The sequence below is a fragment of the Cajanus cajan genome, chromosome 5, assembly GCF_000230855.2.
Source record: "Cajanus cajan strain Asha chromosome 5, NIPB_CcT2T_4, whole genome shotgun sequence".
Taxonomy (NCBI): domain Eukaryota; kingdom Viridiplantae; phylum Streptophyta; class Magnoliopsida; order Fabales; family Fabaceae; genus Cajanus; species Cajanus cajan.
The window spans coordinates 64,869,162-64,891,071 of record NC_138521.1 but is presented as its reverse complement, the minus strand read 5'-3'; the positions used below and the strand labels follow the sequence as shown (position 1 = coordinate 64,891,071).

Below are 21,910 nucleotides of genomic sequence, written 5' to 3'. Positions count from 1 at the left end.
CTTATTTTAGTGAAAATTCTCAAAATCCACCACCTTATTGGTCAGCACCACAATATTATATGTTTCCAACACATCCACCTAGTGGTGATAATTCTCAAGGACCACAATTTTTTAGTCAACCACCACCTCTCACCAACCCAAATGCGTGTTATAGGCCTTCTCCTCTACACAATATTGACACTCCTAATAGTGAACCTGAATCACCAATTGGTCTCGATGGAATTCAACTAGATGGAAGTGCAGAGAATTCGTCAACAAAAAAAATTCGTGTTCCATTCACAGTTCAAGAAGATATTATTCTCGTGAGGTCATGGGTCAATACATCGAAGGATCCAATCATAGGAGTTGATCAAACGTTACGACAATATTGGTCGAGAATCACAGAAGCATACAACAACGATGAAGACCGTGGCGAGTTCCCAGAGAGAGAATCGACTCAACTAAAAGCACGTTGGAATCGAATTCATCCTGCAGTTCAAAAATTTATTGGTTGCTACAAATAAGCAATTAGTCAAAAGAAAAGCGGGAGTTCAGAGAAAGATGTCATGGCATTCGCACATAAGATTTACACTCAAGATACAGGTAAAAAATTTGATATGGAGCATGCATGGGTCATTTTGAGAGATGAACCTAAATGACAATCTGATTTCGTGCAACACAATTCAAAAAGAGGGAAGGTAACATCTGCAGGTGGTTACTCTTCGTCTTCCAACACAGAGACACCCATTGAGCTTGAGGAATATGAGATACCAACGCCAACATCCTGTCCGATAGGACAAAAGGCAGCCAAAAGGAAGGCCAAAGGAAAAGAAACTTCCAATACTAATGTTGTTGATTTTTCTGGCATAGAAAATGCAATAAAGGAGAAAAATGTCTATGCATCAAGACTAATTGAGTTGAAGGAGGCACAAGAAAGACGTTTGGCATATGAAACCATAATGAAGGATACTTCCAACATGAATGAGACTCAACGTGAAGCTCATGAAAAGTATTGTAACTATCTTAAACAACAATATGGGTTTTAATTTCTTTTAGGGTTTAGGTAAGTATTTGAGTTTTAATTTCTTTTATTATTGTAATTCAAATTGTGTTGTTGTAAAAGTAGTTGTGTAAAACTAGTCGTTGTAAAACTAGCCGTTATAAAACTAGTCGTTGTAAAACTAGCCGTTATAAAACTAGCCGTTGTAAAACTAGCCGTTATAAAATTGTGTTGTTGTAAAACTAGCCGTTGTAAAACTAGCCGTTATAAAACTAGCCGTTGTAAAACTAGCCGTTGTAAAACTAGCCGTTGTAAAACTAGTCGTTATAAAACTAATCGTTGTAAAACTATTTATATGTAGACTTTGTCATCTAATCCTACCCATTCTCACATCTTCTCTCACACAAAATCCCCATCTATTCTTCTTCGATTTTTAGATTGATACGTGATGGATCGAAACAACAATTTAGATGATCCAAACATCAATTTAGATGATCTTTTGGATCAATTCATAGATGAGGAACTACACGACAACACCGACGAAGAATTGATCCAGTTGATGATACAAACCTATCAACAACAACTTCCCAACACCACAAGGTCAAACCAAACAAGGAGGGTAGTTCATCGAAATCGTGAGGAAGGTCATGAATGATTGTTCAATGACTATTTCTCTGAAAATCCAGTATACACAGAAACTCAGTTTCGAAGGCGGTTTCGCATGCGACGACATGTGTTTCTCCGAGTTGTAGATGCCATAAGCAATCATGATGAGTACTTTCGAATGAGGCTCGATGCAACACGTAGAAGGGGCCTATCACCGTTGCAAAAGTGCACAGCTGCTCTTCGTATGTTGGCTTATGGGACACCTGCTGACTTTGTGGATGAGTATATTAGAATTGGTGAAACTACTGCAGTGGAATGCTTACAAAGATTCGTGAAAGGAATTTGTGAAATATTTAGGGATGAGTATCTGAGACGCCCTAATAACGAAGACATTCAACGACTACTACGGATGGGAGAGGCACGTGGGTTTCCTGGAATGCTCGGTTCAATTGACTGTATGCATTGGGAATGGAAGAATTGTCCAGTTGCGTGGAAAGGTCAATTTTGTCGAGGTGATCATGCCAACCCAACAATCATTCTTGAAGCTGTTGCATCACAAGACTTGTGGATTTGACATGCATTTTTTGGAACTGCAGGTTCGAATAATGATATTACTGTGTTAAATGCATCTAATGTTTTTAACGAAGTTCTTTTAGGAACTGCTCCGACAGTGCAATATACTGTGAATAGAACCCAATATAATATGGGTTACTATCTAGCGGATGGCATATATCCAGACTTTGCTACATTTGTCAAGACCATCTCCATGCCACAGGGGAAAAAAAGGAAATTATTTTCCCAACGACAAGAATCAACGAGAAAGGATGTAGAACGTGCATTTGGAGTGCTTCAATCTCGATTCGCAATCATACGAGGTCCGACACGTTTTTGGGATGCCGAAATAATGAAAAATATAATTTATGCATGTATCATATTGCATAACATGATTGTCGAGGACGAGCGAGACACCTATCAAAATTATATTGATTATGATGGTGTAGATGATGACATGTCAAGATCTGAAATATCTATAGGTGCTCATCCCAATTTTAGAACAACATACCTTCAAAGGAAAGCAGATATTCATGACAAACGAATACACTGCCAACTTCAAGCAGATCTTATTGAACATATTTGGGAACGTTTCAGAAATAATAATGATGAAAATTAATTTCGTATAATGTTTATGTATTTATTATTGCTTTATTTTATTTTTAATATCTATTTATTGTGTATTTTTTCTCATAATTCATTTTCTTTTATTGTAGTGCAATTGTTCTTTATAATAAAAATTTTAATTGGTTCATAAATAATTTGAAAAAAAATTCTAAAAGCTGAATTTTTTAAAGTTTCTTACCATTGGAGTAAATTTCTGTTTGAGTTGCTTAATGCTGACATGGCACAGTGGGGACCACTTTTTCCCGTTTCCAATGCATGAAGCAACTCAAATGAGTTGCTTCTATTGGAATGCCCTAAGAGTTACCCAACAAAAGTTGCGGGCTCGGTGTCTCTCACTCTTTCGTGACCCGGGGGACCATATAGTTGGTGTTGCTTACCTTTTTGTCCAACAATAAAAAAGTAAAAAGGAAACTTATCTTGTTTGATTTATGTCCCAAATACAGAGCTTCAGACAACAATGTGGATTAAGGTAAAAGAAATACTCAAGCCCACTTAGCAGACACTAGTTAGCCGGTTGGTACTGTCCCCGGAAAAGGTGCCAGGCCAGAACATAGTTTGCTTTACACAAAGCACTGCGAGTGTGTCTTAATTCTTTATGTTTTAATCAAAATCACAAAACAAACTATTTCATGTGTAACAGTGTAAATGAGATTGGGCATGCTATTTGTACTCATCATATATTGTTCATTAAGCATATTCTTTCAAATTAAAGCATATAGTCTAGTTCCTAGTAACATGGCGCGTATGTACAAATTATTTTCTTCGCTGGAAGACAGATCACAGATAATTCAAATTTAATAGTAGTGACGATATGTTGTAATAGTTACAAATATATATAGGGGACAAAGATGCAAACGGATACATAGGTAAGTGCTGATATGATAACATTAATTTCAGTAAAATTGCATCTCATACTTTGCGAAAGAAGCTGAAATCTTGAGCATGTGATTGATGGTTGTGGCCCATGTCTTGTAACGACGGAAATCATCTGCCATGTCTAGCTTGAAAATGCCTCCTCTTGTTGTTAGAACAATCAGATAACACGTATCAGCATCCTCAGCTTCTGAGCCTTTGTACAGTTCAGCATGCAGAGTCATTACAATATCTGTATGTAGCCATAGCCAGTGCCGTGACTCATCATGCCTTCTACTCTAAGTTTTAAATAAAGTAAAACAAAAGAATAGAACATGGTGGGAAAATTAAAAAATACACATACCCTCCTTCTTGCTTTTGAATAGATTATGCTTCCTCATCATAAGTACAACCTGTAGTTTTAGAGTAGGGATCATTGCACCAAGAGTCAGAGAGACAAAAGTATAGCTACATCAGTAATGTTAGAATTAATCATAATGTCCAAGTTAATCATAAACTCATTTTCTGGACATAAAATTCAAAAGGTAAGATTCCCACTCCGTAAGTTTCAATAGTTGAAATGATAACACTTAGTTAACTTGAAGAAGTAATTAGATTTTACGGTGTCTAAATTCTGTTTTGATAGAAAGTGTATCATACTATTATTATTAACTGAGTCATGCCATGGAAAGTAGCTTTGGCGATTTTTCTGGATATGTTTTCGGTTCATAATCCTATTGAGCCAAATAAAAGTAGATAGACATAAAAAGTAAAAACTACCCATGATCCTGACCTTGGCTTCGCTGTCTAGGATTACAGACACTGATCTAGGCATGTACTTTCCTGTTCAGACATAATTGAAGTAAAGCACAAATTAGAAAATCACATGATGCATACTGCATAGTAGTTAAGAATTATGCCACTGCATAACAGGGCTGCATCATAACTGTACCTTCTGGTGTTTCTACATATAACTCAGCACCCTGTGCAAGAATGGATCTGCCTTTTTCAAAGTCAAAGTCTAAATCATTGTTGTCTTCAAGGGGCAAGATAGGAACTCCCCCATTCAATCTGTTCTTGCATCCTGATCTTACTTTAAGTGTGGCTGCTCCTTTTAATGCTGCAGTTGGCAACAGTTTTTGGTCAACAAAGGACATAAAGCATGGTGCATGGACGCCAAACGAAATCAGAATTATGAAAAAGACATGTTTTCCCTCAATTGCATGTTTCTTTTGTTGGGTGAAGTACTTTATCTTACTAATTTCTTCGTATAGATATATTAAAATAAAACATGAGGAAATAGACCTAATAAAAAGTAAAAAAGTGCCTTTTCTTATGGGGAAGGGACACGTCAAGAACCATCTAATTTCAATCGGGCCAGGCATTTTATTTTCAACCCTTTTGGCACCACCAAACCAAATTTTTAGTTCCAAAATCTGTAGCCAAATCTTGCATCTGCACCCCTTTTCTCCAAATAAAATAAAAGTATCTAAGAAAATGGATGAAAATAAAATAAGGAAATTACATGTTGCAGCTGCGGCAGTGAGAGTTAGGATGTCGGTTGCACTTGTGCCACTCATGGCTGAGCCAATTACACTGCTAAGTTGCTCTTTCTTTGCCCCCATTGCTTCAGCTACTTTTGCACACTGTGCTGCAACCAACGCAGCAGCAGAGGCCACTGCTGCATCTCTGTCTTGGTTTGACTCCTTTTTAGAATTGTCAGCAGCAATGGCAGCTAGAGCTGCTGCAACCCCTGCAACTGATATTGCTGCATGCACTTCTGCTCTTTGCAACCTCTGATCTTCTTTCTTCTTCATCTTTATTTCCTTAAACCATTTCTTTATTGACACACTTTTCAGTGGTACGATCTGCTTCCATGGCATCTGCATGGTAATGAACTAATAATATACATGTAACTGTAACAATAAGATTGAGAGATCATAACTTCACTACATACCCATTTCTTTCGGAAACAGCTGTTGTAATTCAATTCAGGATGCATCGCTTGCTGCATCCATATCCATGACTGAAAAAAAAAAAAAAAAAACTAATCACGAGAGGTTGATTCTCAATTTGGGATCATTTGCTTGTGTCTTGTAATTTCTTACCTTAACATTATTAGACTTCCATCCTGGCAAAGAACTGAAATCTGCACCATCCATTCTAGCACTTTTTTCCATCTTATGCAAAGTTTCATAAATATTGAGCACAAATGAGTAAGTTGAATAACATTAGAACAATTAATGCTATGCCCTCTTATTAATGAAAATTTAAAAAACATAAAAAAGTTCAATAGATTTTTGGTTTAACACTTTAACTAACATATATCAAAGATACTGTAAGAGGATTCAGAATTATTGTATTGCTAATAGTTCAAGCAGTTTGACTCACCGAAGGAAGAGCATTGGGGCTAGCAGGCTCTAATTGCTTCATGGAATTATTATCAACTAGAACAACTGGTCCATGTTGTGGCTCAGGATTCAGAGCCTGCACAGCGAAGTTACACCATGCATGTGAAAGAAAATCCATAGTCTCGGGATGTGCATCCGAAGGGGATAGGTTAAACTCGGAAGCCATGCTAATAATGCGATCAATCTTCAGAACCAAGACTATCTTGGAACAGGATGGTAATTATTCAGCTACGCGGTTTCAAATATGAAAATATGTAGGCGAGCATGCATGCATATTTATACATGCTAAATCACCATGCTAACAATATAATGATTTGTAAACCCCACTACTCTAACCAAAAAAGTAAAAGGGAGTGTCTTTTAAACTAGCAGTATAGTATACTCAATATCCCATTAAACAAGGACATGACACCGCCACAGTAAGATTTTTGATACCGCTTGTTAAATCAAAAAAGTAGTTTATGGATCTTTTTACTTAAAATGGTCACCCCTTAACTTATTCTTAATGTGGAATTTCGTTACTCAATTGATTTTCAAAATTTTGCGATAATATGTATAATTAAATTAACAAATAGGACATGGCAAAAGTCGACAGAAAGAAAGTGGTATCATATGCTACCTTGTCATCATTGATCATATCGATCCATTGTATGAATTTTGAATCAAAAGCAAGGCTAAGCAAGTGATTATGTACTGATATTTTGGGCACTAGTTGCTACAGAGTATAGTCCAATAACTAATAATATCTCGTTACAATGAAAGGTTTCTGGGGAACAGGAATATGGAGACGATGGAACAATTGTATATTACAGATGGAAAGTGCCGATACACTTGATATAATTGTACATAACTTTTCGTGAAGTTGCTGATGATGTGGAAATTAAGGGACCTACGTGATATTGAAAGGGTTATTTTGCTTATAGATTTAGATTGTAGAAAACAAGCCCCCGAAGATTCGAATGAGAGATAACACATGCTAGCCATAATAGAACATTGTGGGATTAGTATAAAGACTAAAGAGGACCCTTTCCTTTATGCATCTTTAAATGAAAGCCATAAACTTAAGGCTAAGCATGATGCATCTTGAGATGATAAAATAATGAAAGGCTAATTGCCAGAGGACCAGGGCCACCACATAAGCATCCATGAGAAAAACAGGCTAGAAAAAGTGGGGGGCTATTATAACCTAGCATGCTCGTGGGCCAATGCTGATGGAAAGAAACTAGACATGTATGATTGCATTGAATGAAAGGAAGCTAATGCTATCATTATGGTTAAGCATTTTTCATTAGAATAATTAAACACTTGATTAGCTTGCTTGTTAAATAATAACGATAAAGGTTAGCTTTTCGATCGTCATCTTGAAAAGAGCGTGAAAAGCTAATTGAGTAGGCTATGGCCTATGGCATTACAAACAACTACATATGATGGACGGAATGATGTTTAATTTAGGTAAACATTTGTGGGGATTTGCTTCAAGGCGTGCTGATTACGTTCATCTAACAAGCAAATACTTTATACGTTAGAGATGCTAAGAGTGTTTATAATTCATGTTTTTTTTTTTTTCCTTTTGTAATGTGAATACCCGAGAACATGTTACACGTCTAGGATCAATGTATTCGTACTTATTTGATTATTGAAAAAGACAAAACATTGTTAAATTATTTAGAATCCAGGTAAACGTATGCCGTATCATGTATGGTGTGTATGACATAAGGTTGATATATATATATACAGAGAAGAGAGATGGAGAGAGTGATATACATGATTAGTAATGGAAAATAAAGAGTTAAGAAAATTATATTAGATGTGAAAGAAGATAAAAGAAAAAGTAAGTATATATATATATTAAATGTTGTACTTGCCAAAGATATTCTTTATGTATTATTATTTATCATTTCTTTGTTGATCACTTTCATGAATTGTCAATGGTACGAGGGAGATGTATATGCAAAAAGAATTATGACATTTAAGTAAGGAATTCGCTTAGAATAATAAATCTAGTAAAAAATGAACAATAATTACATTTTGATAAAAAAAATATTATTTTATATTAGTTGAAATGAACCAATTTTTCAATAAGTTGTTATCCATAATTATTGATTAGGAAATACATTTCTAATCTTTTCTTTGATATAATTAGACTTAATTTTCTCAATTATTCTCCTAATTATGTGTCATCTACTTTAGCTCTTCAACAACTTATGCCTGATAGGCTTGACTCTTGGCAATCTCAGTTATCAAGGGTAGGATTGTCAAAACGAGCTAGTCCAACCTGTTTGGCTCAATCCACCTTAACCCACTTTCTTAATGAATTGGCTTGGTTTGACTCATTAAAGTTAATGTTCATAATTTTGTAATTCAGCTTGACCTATTACGAGTTGGTGGGCTAAATAGGTTGACCCACTAATCCAGCTAATTTTTTTTAAAAAAATCTAATTTAAAATAAATTTCAATTTAAATTAAACTCTGATATAAAATAACATCTAATTTAAAATAAAAATTGTCAAATTAAGTATCATGCATATAACATGAAATATAATTAAAAAAGTGTGCAAATTTAAATAAATAAATAAATAATATTGTCATTAGACTAGTTATTCACCAATATTAAATTTCATTAGATACTTAAGTAGATAAATCTATAGTAATTTTCATGTTGTTTAATATTAACTTTATTTTTCTCTAAAAAAAATGGTATCTTATTAAAATAATACACATATAACAATAAATGGTTAAGTGGACCATTGATAGGTTGGGTTGATGAGAGGTATAAGTGGGTTAGGTGGACATTGCGGTCCACCATGGGTTCAATCCATGTGAATTACGTCAAAAGTGGGTAGAGTTGAATTTTTGGACAAATTAAAAGTTTTTTGATTTTTTTTTGTCCAACCTTACCGTTTTCAAAGTAGGTTGGGTTGACCTATGAGTTGGAATTCAATTTGATAACTATAACCGAGGGGTGCCAATATTTGAGGGCTTATATCTCGTACGTGTCCTTACACCTGATAAACTGAGTCTTTGACAATCGAAGTTGTCAAGGAATATCAATTAGACTAGTTTTCAATCTCTTAAAAGTTTTTTATTATCGAAGGTGATATTTGGTATAAATGTTTTTACATTATTAAAGTATATATTGTAATCTTTTGATAATGAATTTGATTTTTCAAATAAAAAAATTTCTTAATTAAAATTAAAATTTTATCTTAATAATTTATATATTATAAACTCACAATAAATATTAATTGGTAAAATTATCTGAGTATAACTCAAATTTTAATTAGACAACACCAACTAAAAAATTAACAATACACACATAAAAAAGAACAATGCCTAAATTTTATTCTTATAAAAAAATTGTCTCGACTTTAAAATGATATATGGAAGTTAGAAAATATCTAGATAACTGAGGTATTTTGTATTGGATCACCACCCAAATCCAAGCCCATAACTTATTATTTGGATCTCATATTCAAAGAGGCCGAATCCAATATTGAATCATATATTGTGGGTGATTTTATTTGTATTTTTTACTTTTTACATTTTAGAAATTAGTTTTTTATTTATTTAATTTTTTTTAAATTAATGTACGGAGTGTAAAAAAACAGAGGATACAATTGAAAAAAGAGGTTTTAATAGAATTTTCTTATATATATATATATATATATATATATATATATATATATATATTACTTCTAATGGACCTAACATCTTTAAAACAAATAATTATACTTTTACAATTAAATGTTTAAAAGAAGAATAATTAAAATTATGATAAAATATAACCACATGTACAAAAAGTTTAGTTCCAAATTTAATTTATTAATGGATTGTTATACGTACATTCCTTATGTTAAAGTATAACATTTTGTTTCAGTAAAAATTACAATATTAATAATAATGTTTAAATTTAGAACATTGTAAGAAACATAACTTACCGTAATTTAATTTAGAACCTCTTAGCTCAGGTATCAAAGTCCTACACCTGCTTCATTTGTGCACTGAATGCCTTCCTATATAAATAATCCTCACATTTTTACCAACACCATTAGCAACCCACATGGAGATTTATGAGTAACAAGTCGAAAACTAGACCAGGACAATTCGTAACTTAATTTTGAATATAAACAACGAAAAATCAAATGTTATTTCATGTACAACTAAATTTCACCACACTCAATATTCAAATTACGCCATTTTGTTTTTATATGTGTTCAAATATCATAGCATATTTTTGCATTTTAAAAAATAGCTTATTTCCTATTTTTTATTGATAATTATAAAACGTCATATTCTAAGCTTTCATTATTTTTTGTTGTATAAAATTGGTGAAAATAATAGTTTTACATTCTCCTAGAAAAAATCTTTAAGAAATGAAAAAAATAAAAATAACGAACAATTTTAAAATTATTAGTAAAAATATAAAATAAAAGACCCTTCTATTTTCATGTTATATTTATAATGACAAAAAGGGGATAAAATACAATAGTATTAATTAAACTAAGTCCATCATTTGAATTGTTTAAGATAAAATCTTACAAATTCAAGCCTAAGGATATACATTTTTTTCCTAACGATAAAAAGACCCTTCCTAATGTGATAAGAAATAAAAAATTCTATAGAAATAATATTACATGCGTTATGGTGGGTGAAATTGATTTGATTGTAAAATGTGAGTGAATCACGTGCACGTGGCTAAAAAACACAGTACGTGTCTTGGGCTACAAATTGGGCCATTGAAATCACTGTGTCACGCTTTAAAGAGTCAGTCTCCGCACTTTAGGAGGAAGTTGACACGCCGTGGGCTACCTAAGAATATCTCTAAAGAGGTTGTTTATAAGCAATTCCTGTGATACATTATTGTCTTATTAGCTTTGACCCATTTTATGGATTGCTTAAATTTTAGTAAAGTTACTTATAGAAATAACTCTACTAAAATTTAAACAATCCATAAAATGGGTCAGAGTTGATATAAGACAGAGATTGTTTATAATCAACTCTCGTTAGAGAGATGGTCTAAGTAAGTTTGCAACAATCAAGTCTTTCCTTTCCATACCAATATCTTGTGTAAATCACAAATTCTTCTAATACTATTCATTGATTCTTCCCACACCATAGATCTACCACTTATGATGAGATATCTGATAAGCTTATTTGATTTGATTGGTGCGTGTCAAAAAGGCAAGTAAATCTAGACTAACTAAAATAACTAATAACTATGGCATCATTATTATTGGAGCATAAATAGCTGTCAAGCAACTAAAGTTTTTGTTTGACAGTAAGAGGGCAATTCAAGAGATTTTGCCTATCACGTGATTGGAGGAAATTAAACGGACCAGTTCTATTGTCATAATAAAATGCAGAGAAACAATACGTTGAGATAATTCGTATTCATATTTTGTAACAAGCAATGCTTATATTCATAATGCATATATTGTCAATTGAAAATAATTGATTAGTTGTCAATAAATTTCTGTAAGTATATAGTGGCTTTTTGTTGTTGCTATTTTGAAAAAGATTGATTTAAGACATTACCTAACAATTGTTATCCTACTCCAACGACTTTGATTCAATTCATATCTTACAATGATCCACCTCCTTAGTATAATGACAACCAGAATACTCGTACGTCAATTTATATTTTTATTTTGTTAAAATAAAAAAAATGGAAAATTGTATTTGAAGTTTATTATAATCGTCTGGTGAAAAATTCATAAGTATTGAAACATAATTACAATCAAAAGTAATGCATGCTTATGATTTTTATAATTATCTTTTAATTAACTATAATCTGTATATAGTCTCCAAATGATAATAAGATGTATATGCTTGAAGTTTTCAATTTTTGGCACTCTATTAGTTTCTTTTTATTAAACGTTTATTTTTGAATCTTTAAATAAAAAATAAGATTTATTTACAGTTTTGACATACTTCATATTTTTTTATTTTTTGTAAAATCACACATGCCAATTCTATTCGAATAGGATAAGACCTATAAAACTATCATTTTGAGTTTTTTATTATTATTATTTTTTATGTATTTGAGTATAATTTTTTTTAATGTATATCCTTTTGAGTATTTGATGCAACATAGTCTGTAACGTAAGTGATAGTTGATAAATAAGAACCTTTCTTTTTTTATCATCCATTCATGCTGTTAAATTCTGCTATTCAGTATATATAGTGATAATCAGTTTAACCTACAACAGTCTCTTATATATATATATATGCGCACCCTGACTCGACTTTAATTAAGAAATTGTACGTAACTTCGTAGTATGTAGAATCAAAATACCTAATTTGTATGTCTTTTATTTTATTAATAAGCTGTATTTACAAGCAGAATAATCAATAAAAAAAACGTAATTAAGACAAGGCATAGTTATCGTAATAATCTATAGAACTTTGAATTTTTATAAGAATATGATTCATTTATTATCACATCTATTTAACAGTTATTTAAATCATTTACCTTACGAGTTACGAGTACATATTGTTATTGATTATGAACTTTGAAATATTATTTAAATTATATTTTAGAATAATTTGTAAGCATGAATATAGCTCACTAATATTTTTTTTTATTTTTTATTCTTATTTGGCACATTTTTTTTTTGTTTTAATTTATTCGTTATTTTAAATTTTCAAGAGAATGTTAGTTATTAAATTATTATGCCAAAAGAGAAATACAATAAATATATATATATATATATATATATATATATATAATATTAAAATGATAAAGGGGGAGATAAAATTTATGTTAAAAAAAGTCACAAAAATATACTTTTGATATAATTAAAATTTTAATTATTTTCTTAATCTTTATACTAAATTTAAACAATAGAAAATAAACTAATTGAATAATTAGTAAAGTTTCAAACTATGACGTGATTGTATATGCTTTTCACGCATCCACATCCAAAAGCTCATAATTATGGTAACAACACGTTTCCGTGTTCCCAATTAATTAGTGTGATGGCATTTTCATCACTAATTAATGGTGTTAGTCTTATATAACAGCTGATGTGAGGGACAGCTTCTTATAGCATTTCCAATAAAAGCAACTTATTTGAGTTGTTTTATGTATTGAAAAATGAAAAAGTGATCTTAAGTGTGTCATGTCAGTATTAAGTAAATTAAATACAAATTTACTCTAATGATAAGAAATTTTAAGAAATTCAACTTTTAGAATTTTTTTTCTAATCATTTATGAACCAATTTTAAATTTTTATTAAAAAGGATAATTGCACTACAATGAAAGAAAATAAATTACGATAAAAAATATACAATAAGTAGATATTAAAAATAAACTAAAGAAATAGTAAATACATAGACATTATACGAAATTAATTTTTATCATTATTATTTCTGAAACGTTCCCAAATATGTTCAATAAGATCTGGTTGAAATCTGGTAAGGAACGGTTGCTTGAGGAAACAATTCTCTCTTCATTAAGCAACTCATGTTGCCACGTCAGAGTCCTCCAATAACAAGAAACCGAGACTTGAGTTGTCTCATGGGACAAACAACTCCCATTGAAGTTGCTCTTATTGCGCTTCAAAAAGTAGTAGGGAGGGTTTCTACTAGCTAGTTCCTTATATTTCTTTAAAAGAGAAATTTTATTAATCAGAGTATAAAAGAAAAGATATTCAACTCATTATTTTATGTTCCAAGTTGTTGATATAAGTATAAATCATCCATAAAGTGTTGCTTACCAAAGACGACATTGCGAATTGATCATGAAAATACTTTTTTGAATTCTAAAATATGCAAGAAGCTTCATTTTATATTAAGATTTAAGAAAAATTACATAAGTTTTGTCCTTGTTAGATTTCATTGTAACATTAAGGAACCCCATGGATTATATTACCCTTGTGCTTCTTAATAAAGTTTAGCTTAATAAAAAATTATTCTAAAGATACTTCATTTTGATTAAAATTAACATTTTATTTGATTTACTAATTAATGAAATATTGTTCAACTTGTCCTTATTAGTATAACTCTTTTTTTTTTTTGAAACAACAAAATAAATTGAGGTAGCACTAGGGGTGCCACAACCCAATATTACAAATTACAGGTTATTAATAATTTAGTTCATTTGAACCAAATTACTGCATAACCAAATATAGAAACCATATAATTACACCCCAAAAAGCTACGTCCTGATTCTTAACATAGGCTATAGACTATTTGACTAAAAACTACCCACAGTTGTTGCTCGTTACATTACTGTTATTCCCCATTTCTAATTTCTGTGAGCATAGGTATTATTGACCTTATTTTACCTTTGAAACCTATCAGACAACTAGAGACAACAAGCATTGACCTGGATTACACTAATAAAAAGTGATATCAGTATAAAAAATTCACACATATATATATATATATATATATATATATATATATATATATTAATAGTATATATTTTATAATAAGTGTCATTGCAAGGAAAATGATTTATACTTACAAATATTTTGTTCTTACATATACATGATAATTATAGGTAAAACAAAAAATTGTTTTTATCTATAAATATTTAGTATAAGTAAAACTTATTAAATGCTTGTATTTAAAGGCTATTTAAATATAGTCTATAAGTACTTTTAAAAAAATTTCTATTAAAAAAATATTATTTTTAAATAAAAAACTCTTTAAAAAGACTTTTATAAACTCGAAGTCAAACATACTTTTACAACTATTTATTGCAAAGTAAAACTTTTATAGCTATTATATAATACATAATGAACGAATAAATTATTTGTATGCAAATATAAAGTAGATATTTATCTACAAAATTTTAACTTTGAGTAATGGTTTATATTTGTCACTATACAAGTCAATTTATTTCTGTATAGTGTAAATTCACAATAATTATACAAAGTGTTCAATTTCATTCAAAGAAGTAATTCCAATTAACGAAAGCTATTCGTACAACAAATCATTAATAAATGAATTTTTTTTATTCAAACCCATACTTATTTGTTTTTGATCATGCATTATATAATCAATATAAAATATATATATTACCCCCCAATAAAACATTTTATATTTAATAAATTGTAGAAATTCGATGTCCTTGACTATGAGTAGATTAAGTTGTATACATTTTGGTCATGAAAAAAAAATTACAATGCGAAGTCAAATAAAAACATGCATAATTCACATAAAAATATAGTAATTTGTTTAGTGAAGGACAAAATCCAGTATATATATTTATTTGTTATATCTATTTTTAATGCATAAATTAAGTTTACAAATTTTTAAAAAATTTTAAAATTATTTGAAGATGTTTTATTATATAAATTTAAATCAACATAGAAAATACTTTTATTATTACCCATCAATTTAAATTAATAAAATAAAATATGAAATAATTTTTAAAAATTTTAAATTTTTTTTAAAAATTTATAAACTCTTAATTTAATATTAAATTATTAAAATTTGTAAACGGAATTTAAGATTAATATTTAATATATAATATGAGTTATTAAGGAAAGAAAATTTAAATAAACTTACTCTTAAAGGAAATAGATGTTTCCTCTCACCGTATATATATTTGATACCAGCTATATGTACTGAATTTAGATTCATATTATAGCTTTCAATTTTAGCAACTCATATTGCATGTATGTGATTTGATATTTAAATATATGTTAATTAACACTTTTGTGCCTGCATATCTATAGAATATGTATATTTAATTTGTCCTGTTCATAATGATATAGTAAAGGGAAGTGCAATTTGGTCTTATATTTTATAAATAAACTTTAATATGCATACTATCAGTATAAAGATTAACTAATTAATCAGAAACAATTTTTCGTATAATTTTTAAAAACAGTTATTATAATCAACAAATTTATTACATATAAAGAATTTCTAGTAGATGATATTTAGTATACAACTGTTAATATTTGCACGTCAAAACAATTTTCATTTATAGAACTCAATAGTTCAAAATATGCATCATGATTCAATAAAATCAGCAACAGAAACCATCATAGCCTAGATAATCAATGCTCAACTGGCATATCCGCATATTATATATATATATATATATATATATATATATATATATATATATATATATATATATATATATATATATATATATATATATATATATATTTATATATATTTCTTCCCCTGATCATTGCGCATATATACACGAGTAATGAGTCATTTAGTTAGTGTTATGATTATATATATATATCGAGACACAGACACACATAAATATATCAGATATTGATTAATTAGGAAACTTGTGTTAAATCTGTCTTGGGTTGACATCTATTATCAATTTCCTCTCTTTACCGTTTGATGATACATACTGATTCCGATCGACACATAAAGGAAAGAGGAATCAAAGATAAAGCAGCAAATATACATCATATATGTGAAACTAATAATTAATATAAGCTCCGATCGTGCAGCGTGATGAAAATAACAACTTAATTTGATAGACTTACATATAATATACATATATAAGTTTACCTCTGTACAATGCCTTAACGTATATATGGGAGCGCCTCTTTTTCTCCAACCTTTCTATCTCGCAAAGAATGTGAAGAGGGCAAATTTAAAAGAAAAAGCAGAAAACAAATATTTAAAACATAATATAAATAATAAAGAAGCTAATTAATCAAACGCTATGGATTGATATATTATATTCTATAAAGATATTTACGATGGATTTAGGATCATGAGCTCTGAGGCAGTGACAAGACATCTCATTACTTCAACTTGAGCTCGCAGTGATTGTATATAATCTAGGGTTTCTTCAACCAAACACACATCTTCCATGGATTCTCCTCCTGGTACGAGACTCTTGAGCCTTCGCGTTCTCTTCTCGACAAGCTTCTTCGCAACGAAACTCGCCACCACCCTATCCTTCGTTCTGTGGACTCCTCGGTTTCTTCTCAACATGTTTCTGCAGCTTCTGATCCTTATGCTGTGAGAATTATTCGTGAAGCTTTTCCTTACCCTCTGTGGTGACGATAATGAGCCTAACACGTGTTCCGTGAGGACCTTGCTGTTACCATCTCTGGAAGCATTCGCAATAAGGGCTCTGCTCCAGCGAGTGGTTTTGTTTCTGGTGGAAGCCATCGCTAAATCTGCTGAAGCCTTTATGGCTTTCTTTCTCTCCATCAGGTTCATGTTCTTCTTCTCAGAGCTAAATTTTCTCAGACCCCATATCCATTTCTTCAGGAATTCTTGCTTCACTGAGTTGATGTTTCGCATTCTGTGAAACAAGTGTTGAAATTAAGGGTTATACGTTGTAACTGTGTATATGCTAGTTATTACCTAGGGCTTGCTATAGCTAGACGAAATTTAATTTAATTATATGTAATTAATTATCTAGAAGGAAAAAAAAATGATGAATTAAGGGTTACCTTGATGAAATGGTTGTAACGGAGAGTATGAGATGGAGAAAGAAAAATTATGAATGAGGGTTGATGAGTGACGATGCAGTGTTACAGATGGAAGCAAAGTGGTATATGATGAGGATCTGAGAAAGAGAGAGAGAGAGAGAGAGAGGGGTTGAGAAGAGGAAGAATGTGTAGGGAACGAATTTATGTGCTCGAAAGATGAGAGTGGTGGGCCTTGGAGAGAAAGACACAGCACATGCTGGCACATGGAGTCCCTGGCCCACTACCCAAAACCATAGAGAATAATGTTACATTATAAAGAAAACAATGTATTTAGATTAGTGGTAAAGAAGAATAAAGGTGACCTTAATGTAATGCAAACCTAACATCGGTATCTTTGTTTTGAATACAAACAAAACTCACTAAATACGACTCGCTTCGAAACAATGTGCCTATGGCCCGCGAGTGGAACTCCGTGAGAGCAAGATTGTACCTTATCATCACTATTAATTATTTTTAATTAATGATTATAGCTTTGCATTCTATCTTTTAAAATGTGTGCCCTCCATTTTAGGGTAATTAAATTATGGAATAGGATGTATTTGTATTTTCTAGACTTGATTCATTGTTGCAATAAATTTTGATACCTGATTTTCAACTAAACTAAATCATAATGATTTAAGTTCATAAATAATGTTTACATGGTTAAATTATTATTATTTTAATAAAAATTGTTAATAAAAGTAGCTCATCATTTATGTTTGTTAACTAAATATTAGGATATAATCTCTAATTTAAGAGAAATTATTAGGTAGTTCTAACTTACATAATACTTAATGAATGATATGTAATCAAATGTTATTAATTTTTCTTGTAAACTTAAAAACTTACATACATGTTATGTAAAGATTAAATTGAGATCTTGAATGATAATCTTAAACTACCTAATAATTTCTCTCGATTTAAACATGATAATTGAAGATACACTATATTCTAAATAAGTCAACTTAGGAATAGAAAGTTATACCCCTAATTATACTAAAAGAAATCATGTTATGTTTTAATATGGTCAAAATAGATAACATTATTTTTAAACGTAACACTAAGTTCAATGGAACCTCAATTTGGTCACTTAGATTGTGGAAAACTTTCTTATGCAATAATTAATGAAGTAAATATAACATGCTTTAATCATGACGTGTTACATATATTAGATTATATAAATAATGCAAGATTTGCATGATTATATTTTTAATGTTAGTTTTAGCATGCATGTTCAAAATATCAACATTGTCAATGGGTTGGATATTAAGCATGAAAATATCAACATTGTCAATGGGGTTGGATATTAACTTTGCCGGGTCTTTTCGTTCTTGACAACTAGGACTTGAGTTTCCTAAAATAACCTGTCAATAAGTCATACATAATCTCATTATAAGTCCTTGATATGTTAAAATTAGTAGTTTTCTCAGACATTGCATGGCGCAGCCGGTCTTTTTCTCTTAAACATTGTGAAAATTCGATTTAGATCAAGCTTAGATTCTGGAAAACTTTTTCTTAATGCATTAATTATTGTGGTGATCATATATCTAACATGATTTAATCATGACTAATTTAATGGTTAAAATTGATTAATTTTATATTTTATAAAATATTATTAAGTAATATAAGTACAAAAGTCTCAGATTGATATCAAATAACTTTTGTACTTCTATATATATATATATATATATATATATATATATATATGATTTACATAAATTAGATATTTATGGTGCTATTTAGTGATAACATTTATTTATATTTTAAATAGTATATTATCCATCAAAATAAAATAATTCATTTGAAGTTAATAAATAATAGAGAAAACGAAGCATTTGCTTTGTTTCCCTACCGGCTACCCTGGCATCGATAGATCGATTTAATATATCACCGTCGTTATGCATATATTGGTTGTTTCATTGGCACAATGAACAGTCATCTTTAGAAAGTTAGTGTATTGTTTGTAATAACGTGAATAGTTCCAAGATATACAATGGTTTCATTGGCAAAATAGGAAAAAGAAAATCATGGATGATTTCTTCATTGATTTGATTTGATAGATATCAATAAAAGAACAACAGCACAGCCTTAGGAGTTGGCATGAAATGCGCATTCTTCATTTCGGATTGGTTGACATGCAAACTAATGTTTGGCTACCATACAATTCTCATGCATGTGGCATGTTCTCAAATCATAATTAAAAATGATCTCATGTGCCGTTATTTTTATTAATTATTATTATGCTATAAAACTTGCAAGCAGCCGGGGGGAAAAAGTAAAACAAGCTTTCCCCACCACAGTAATTTGATTTGCTATGTTTCTGGAACGTTGGAGTTAGAATGTGGTAAATATGCTTTTATAGGTCACCCAGTCAAGCTACCCAGCATTCTGTTTATGAGTGAGCCTACAAAAGTCTACATCAATTAATGTTCCCCTCCTTTAAAGTGATAAGAATTATAAAATAAATATATATCCATATAATATAATTAAAGTCGCCATACTTTCTAATTTTATCTATATGATTGATTGTATTGACATGTATATATACATATATAGGTAGATCGTTTTATCGAGACTAATACAAGTAAGTTGAACCGTATATACTATTGACAATTGAGTATATAGAGTTAAAGACTAATTAATTAAGTAATGAAATCATATGGGTGTATTTAGATAAAATGGAGTGAAGGTAATTGACTAGGTATAATAGCTAGGGTTGGGGTTGAGCGTGCAAGAGAAGAAGAGAAGAGGAAAGGAAAAGAGAATTAGCAGGATCCGGAAAACATGCTGATAGGAGTGCGTCAGGTCCCACAAGAATTCGAATTCCCGGGCACTTGGGATTTGGCATTGCCTTAAGAAAAAAGAGCAGAATGCAATCCCCACATGCTCTCCACATGGCCCTTTCAAAAGTGTGCTACCTCTTCTTTTTTCTCTTTCCCGAATCAAATCTCCCTTCGTTACCATATTCTTACCTAGCTACCTATCTTTTCCCCCCACAATAATCTTCACTTACAAACAACACAAGCAAATTCCCATTGTCATTACCGCTTTCCCATTTTGTATCCCTTTTAGCTGACGCAAATGTCTATCATTACCGTCACGTTTAGGATAATATGGGACACGTACGTACTTACCTATTTCAAATAAAGAAAGGAAAACGGAATATATATGTACAGTGGTTTGATTTGTTATTATTAATGAATTTGGAGGGGGGTTTATAATGTCATATAAAATGCATTTAAAAATATAGTTGACATAGTCCGAGCTAAGAAATTAATTAATAGATTGAAGAAAGAGATATAACCATAGAGAGGTCGTGGAATGGGCCCTAGAGGTTACAATATTTCATGTGTGTTTAGGAAAATCAAGGGAAGCAACAGTGTGCATATGCTTTGTCGCCACATTCTCTCCCTTCTTTTAAGACATTTTACGCTTTCTCAAAACTCATTTTTTGAATATGTGCAATTGACACATTGTTTTGGCTCTCCCTCCCGTGGGACCTTTCCTTCGCTGTTCAATGTTCAAACTTTAAATAGTGATCACATATTCAACACACACATGCACAAATATAATTTTAGTATAAACTATTTTAATATACTATTAGTTTATCTAGCGGAGAAGGTTCTCCTCTCAATCCAGTATAGGATCATGTCTTTTCTGAATGGTTCATCAATCTAAGTTCAATCTTTCTACTTTTTTAAGTGGTATTGATGAGTGGCTCAGATTTTGACGGAGTTGCCGTTTTATATAGAATGTGTTGAATTATGCAGCAACTTGTATATTAATAATGTAAGTGCTGAAGTGGTTTTCATTTTCTGGTTGTGACGTGGATTCATGTTTGGTTCTGGATTTGAAGGTTGCTATGATAACTTGTTAAGCTTTCACAGTGTTATTTTGGCCCCATGTATGAGTCTTGTGCTACTGATATCAACACGGGGTGGATTTACCTTAAAATGCTTATGAAGTATTGTTTTGTTTGGTCTCACGTTTTGCTGTGGAATCAAGTATGAGTACTTTCCGGAGGCACTTTCTACCTTTTTATTCAATTCTATTTCACAATATTAGTTACTTGAAGTGATTCTCAGCTTTTATGAGGTTTAATTTCAATAATGCATTTGCAATGGGATTTATAACTGTTCTTGTGTCCTTTCATGTAACTTGTTTTTGTGTGTGCGGATATAAAATAAAAGCGCAACTTTTATTAATACACTGATAATTTATATATATATATATATATATATATATATATATATATATATATATATATATATATAAAAGGGGTTATAATTACACCGGTGTAACTTTTACTAAATATTACACCACTCAATAACTTTATATCAAATGTGAATTTTGTAAATCTAACCGTTAGATTGAAAGTTCATATCACTTTATATGTGTATGTCAAATTTTGTTAAAATTGAACAACAATTTAAAAGTAATCAAAGTGTTCATATTTTAGTATATTTTGA

The 21,910-nt window shown here is 30.6% G+C and overlaps 2 protein-coding genes across 2 annotated transcripts; both read right to left on the bottom strand.

Moving 5' to 3' along the window:
• Nucleotides 1-3,509: 3,509 nt before the first annotated feature.
• Nucleotides 3,510-6,348, bottom strand: LOC109811891 (auxin canalization protein (DUF828)). Its single transcript, XM_020375742.3, has 8 exons — nucleotides 6,008-6,348; nucleotides 5,725-5,796; nucleotides 5,574-5,642; nucleotides 5,142-5,499; nucleotides 4,569-4,736; nucleotides 4,410-4,459; nucleotides 3,981-4,029; nucleotides 3,510-3,869 (listed from the first exon to the last, which is right to left on the bottom strand). Exons 1-8 carry the CDS (start codon nucleotides 6,191-6,193, stop codon nucleotides 3,658-3,660), a joined length of 1,164 nt encoding a protein of 387 aa, XP_020231331.1. The 5' UTR covers nucleotides 6,194-6,348; the 3' UTR covers nucleotides 3,510-3,657.
• A 10,117-nt stretch (nucleotides 6,349-16,465) lies between these two features.
• Nucleotides 16,466-17,590, bottom strand: P1R1 (transcription factor). The gene is made up of 2 exons (XM_020375736.3): nucleotides 17,424-17,590; nucleotides 16,466-17,272 (listed from the first exon to the last, which is right to left on the bottom strand). Exon 2 carries the CDS (start codon nucleotides 17,269-17,271, stop codon nucleotides 16,714-16,716), a length of 558 nt encoding a protein of 185 aa, XP_020231325.1. The 5' UTR covers nucleotide 17,272; nucleotides 17,424-17,590; the 3' UTR covers nucleotides 16,466-16,713.
• Between the last annotated feature and the right edge of the window lie 4,320 nt (nucleotides 17,591-21,910).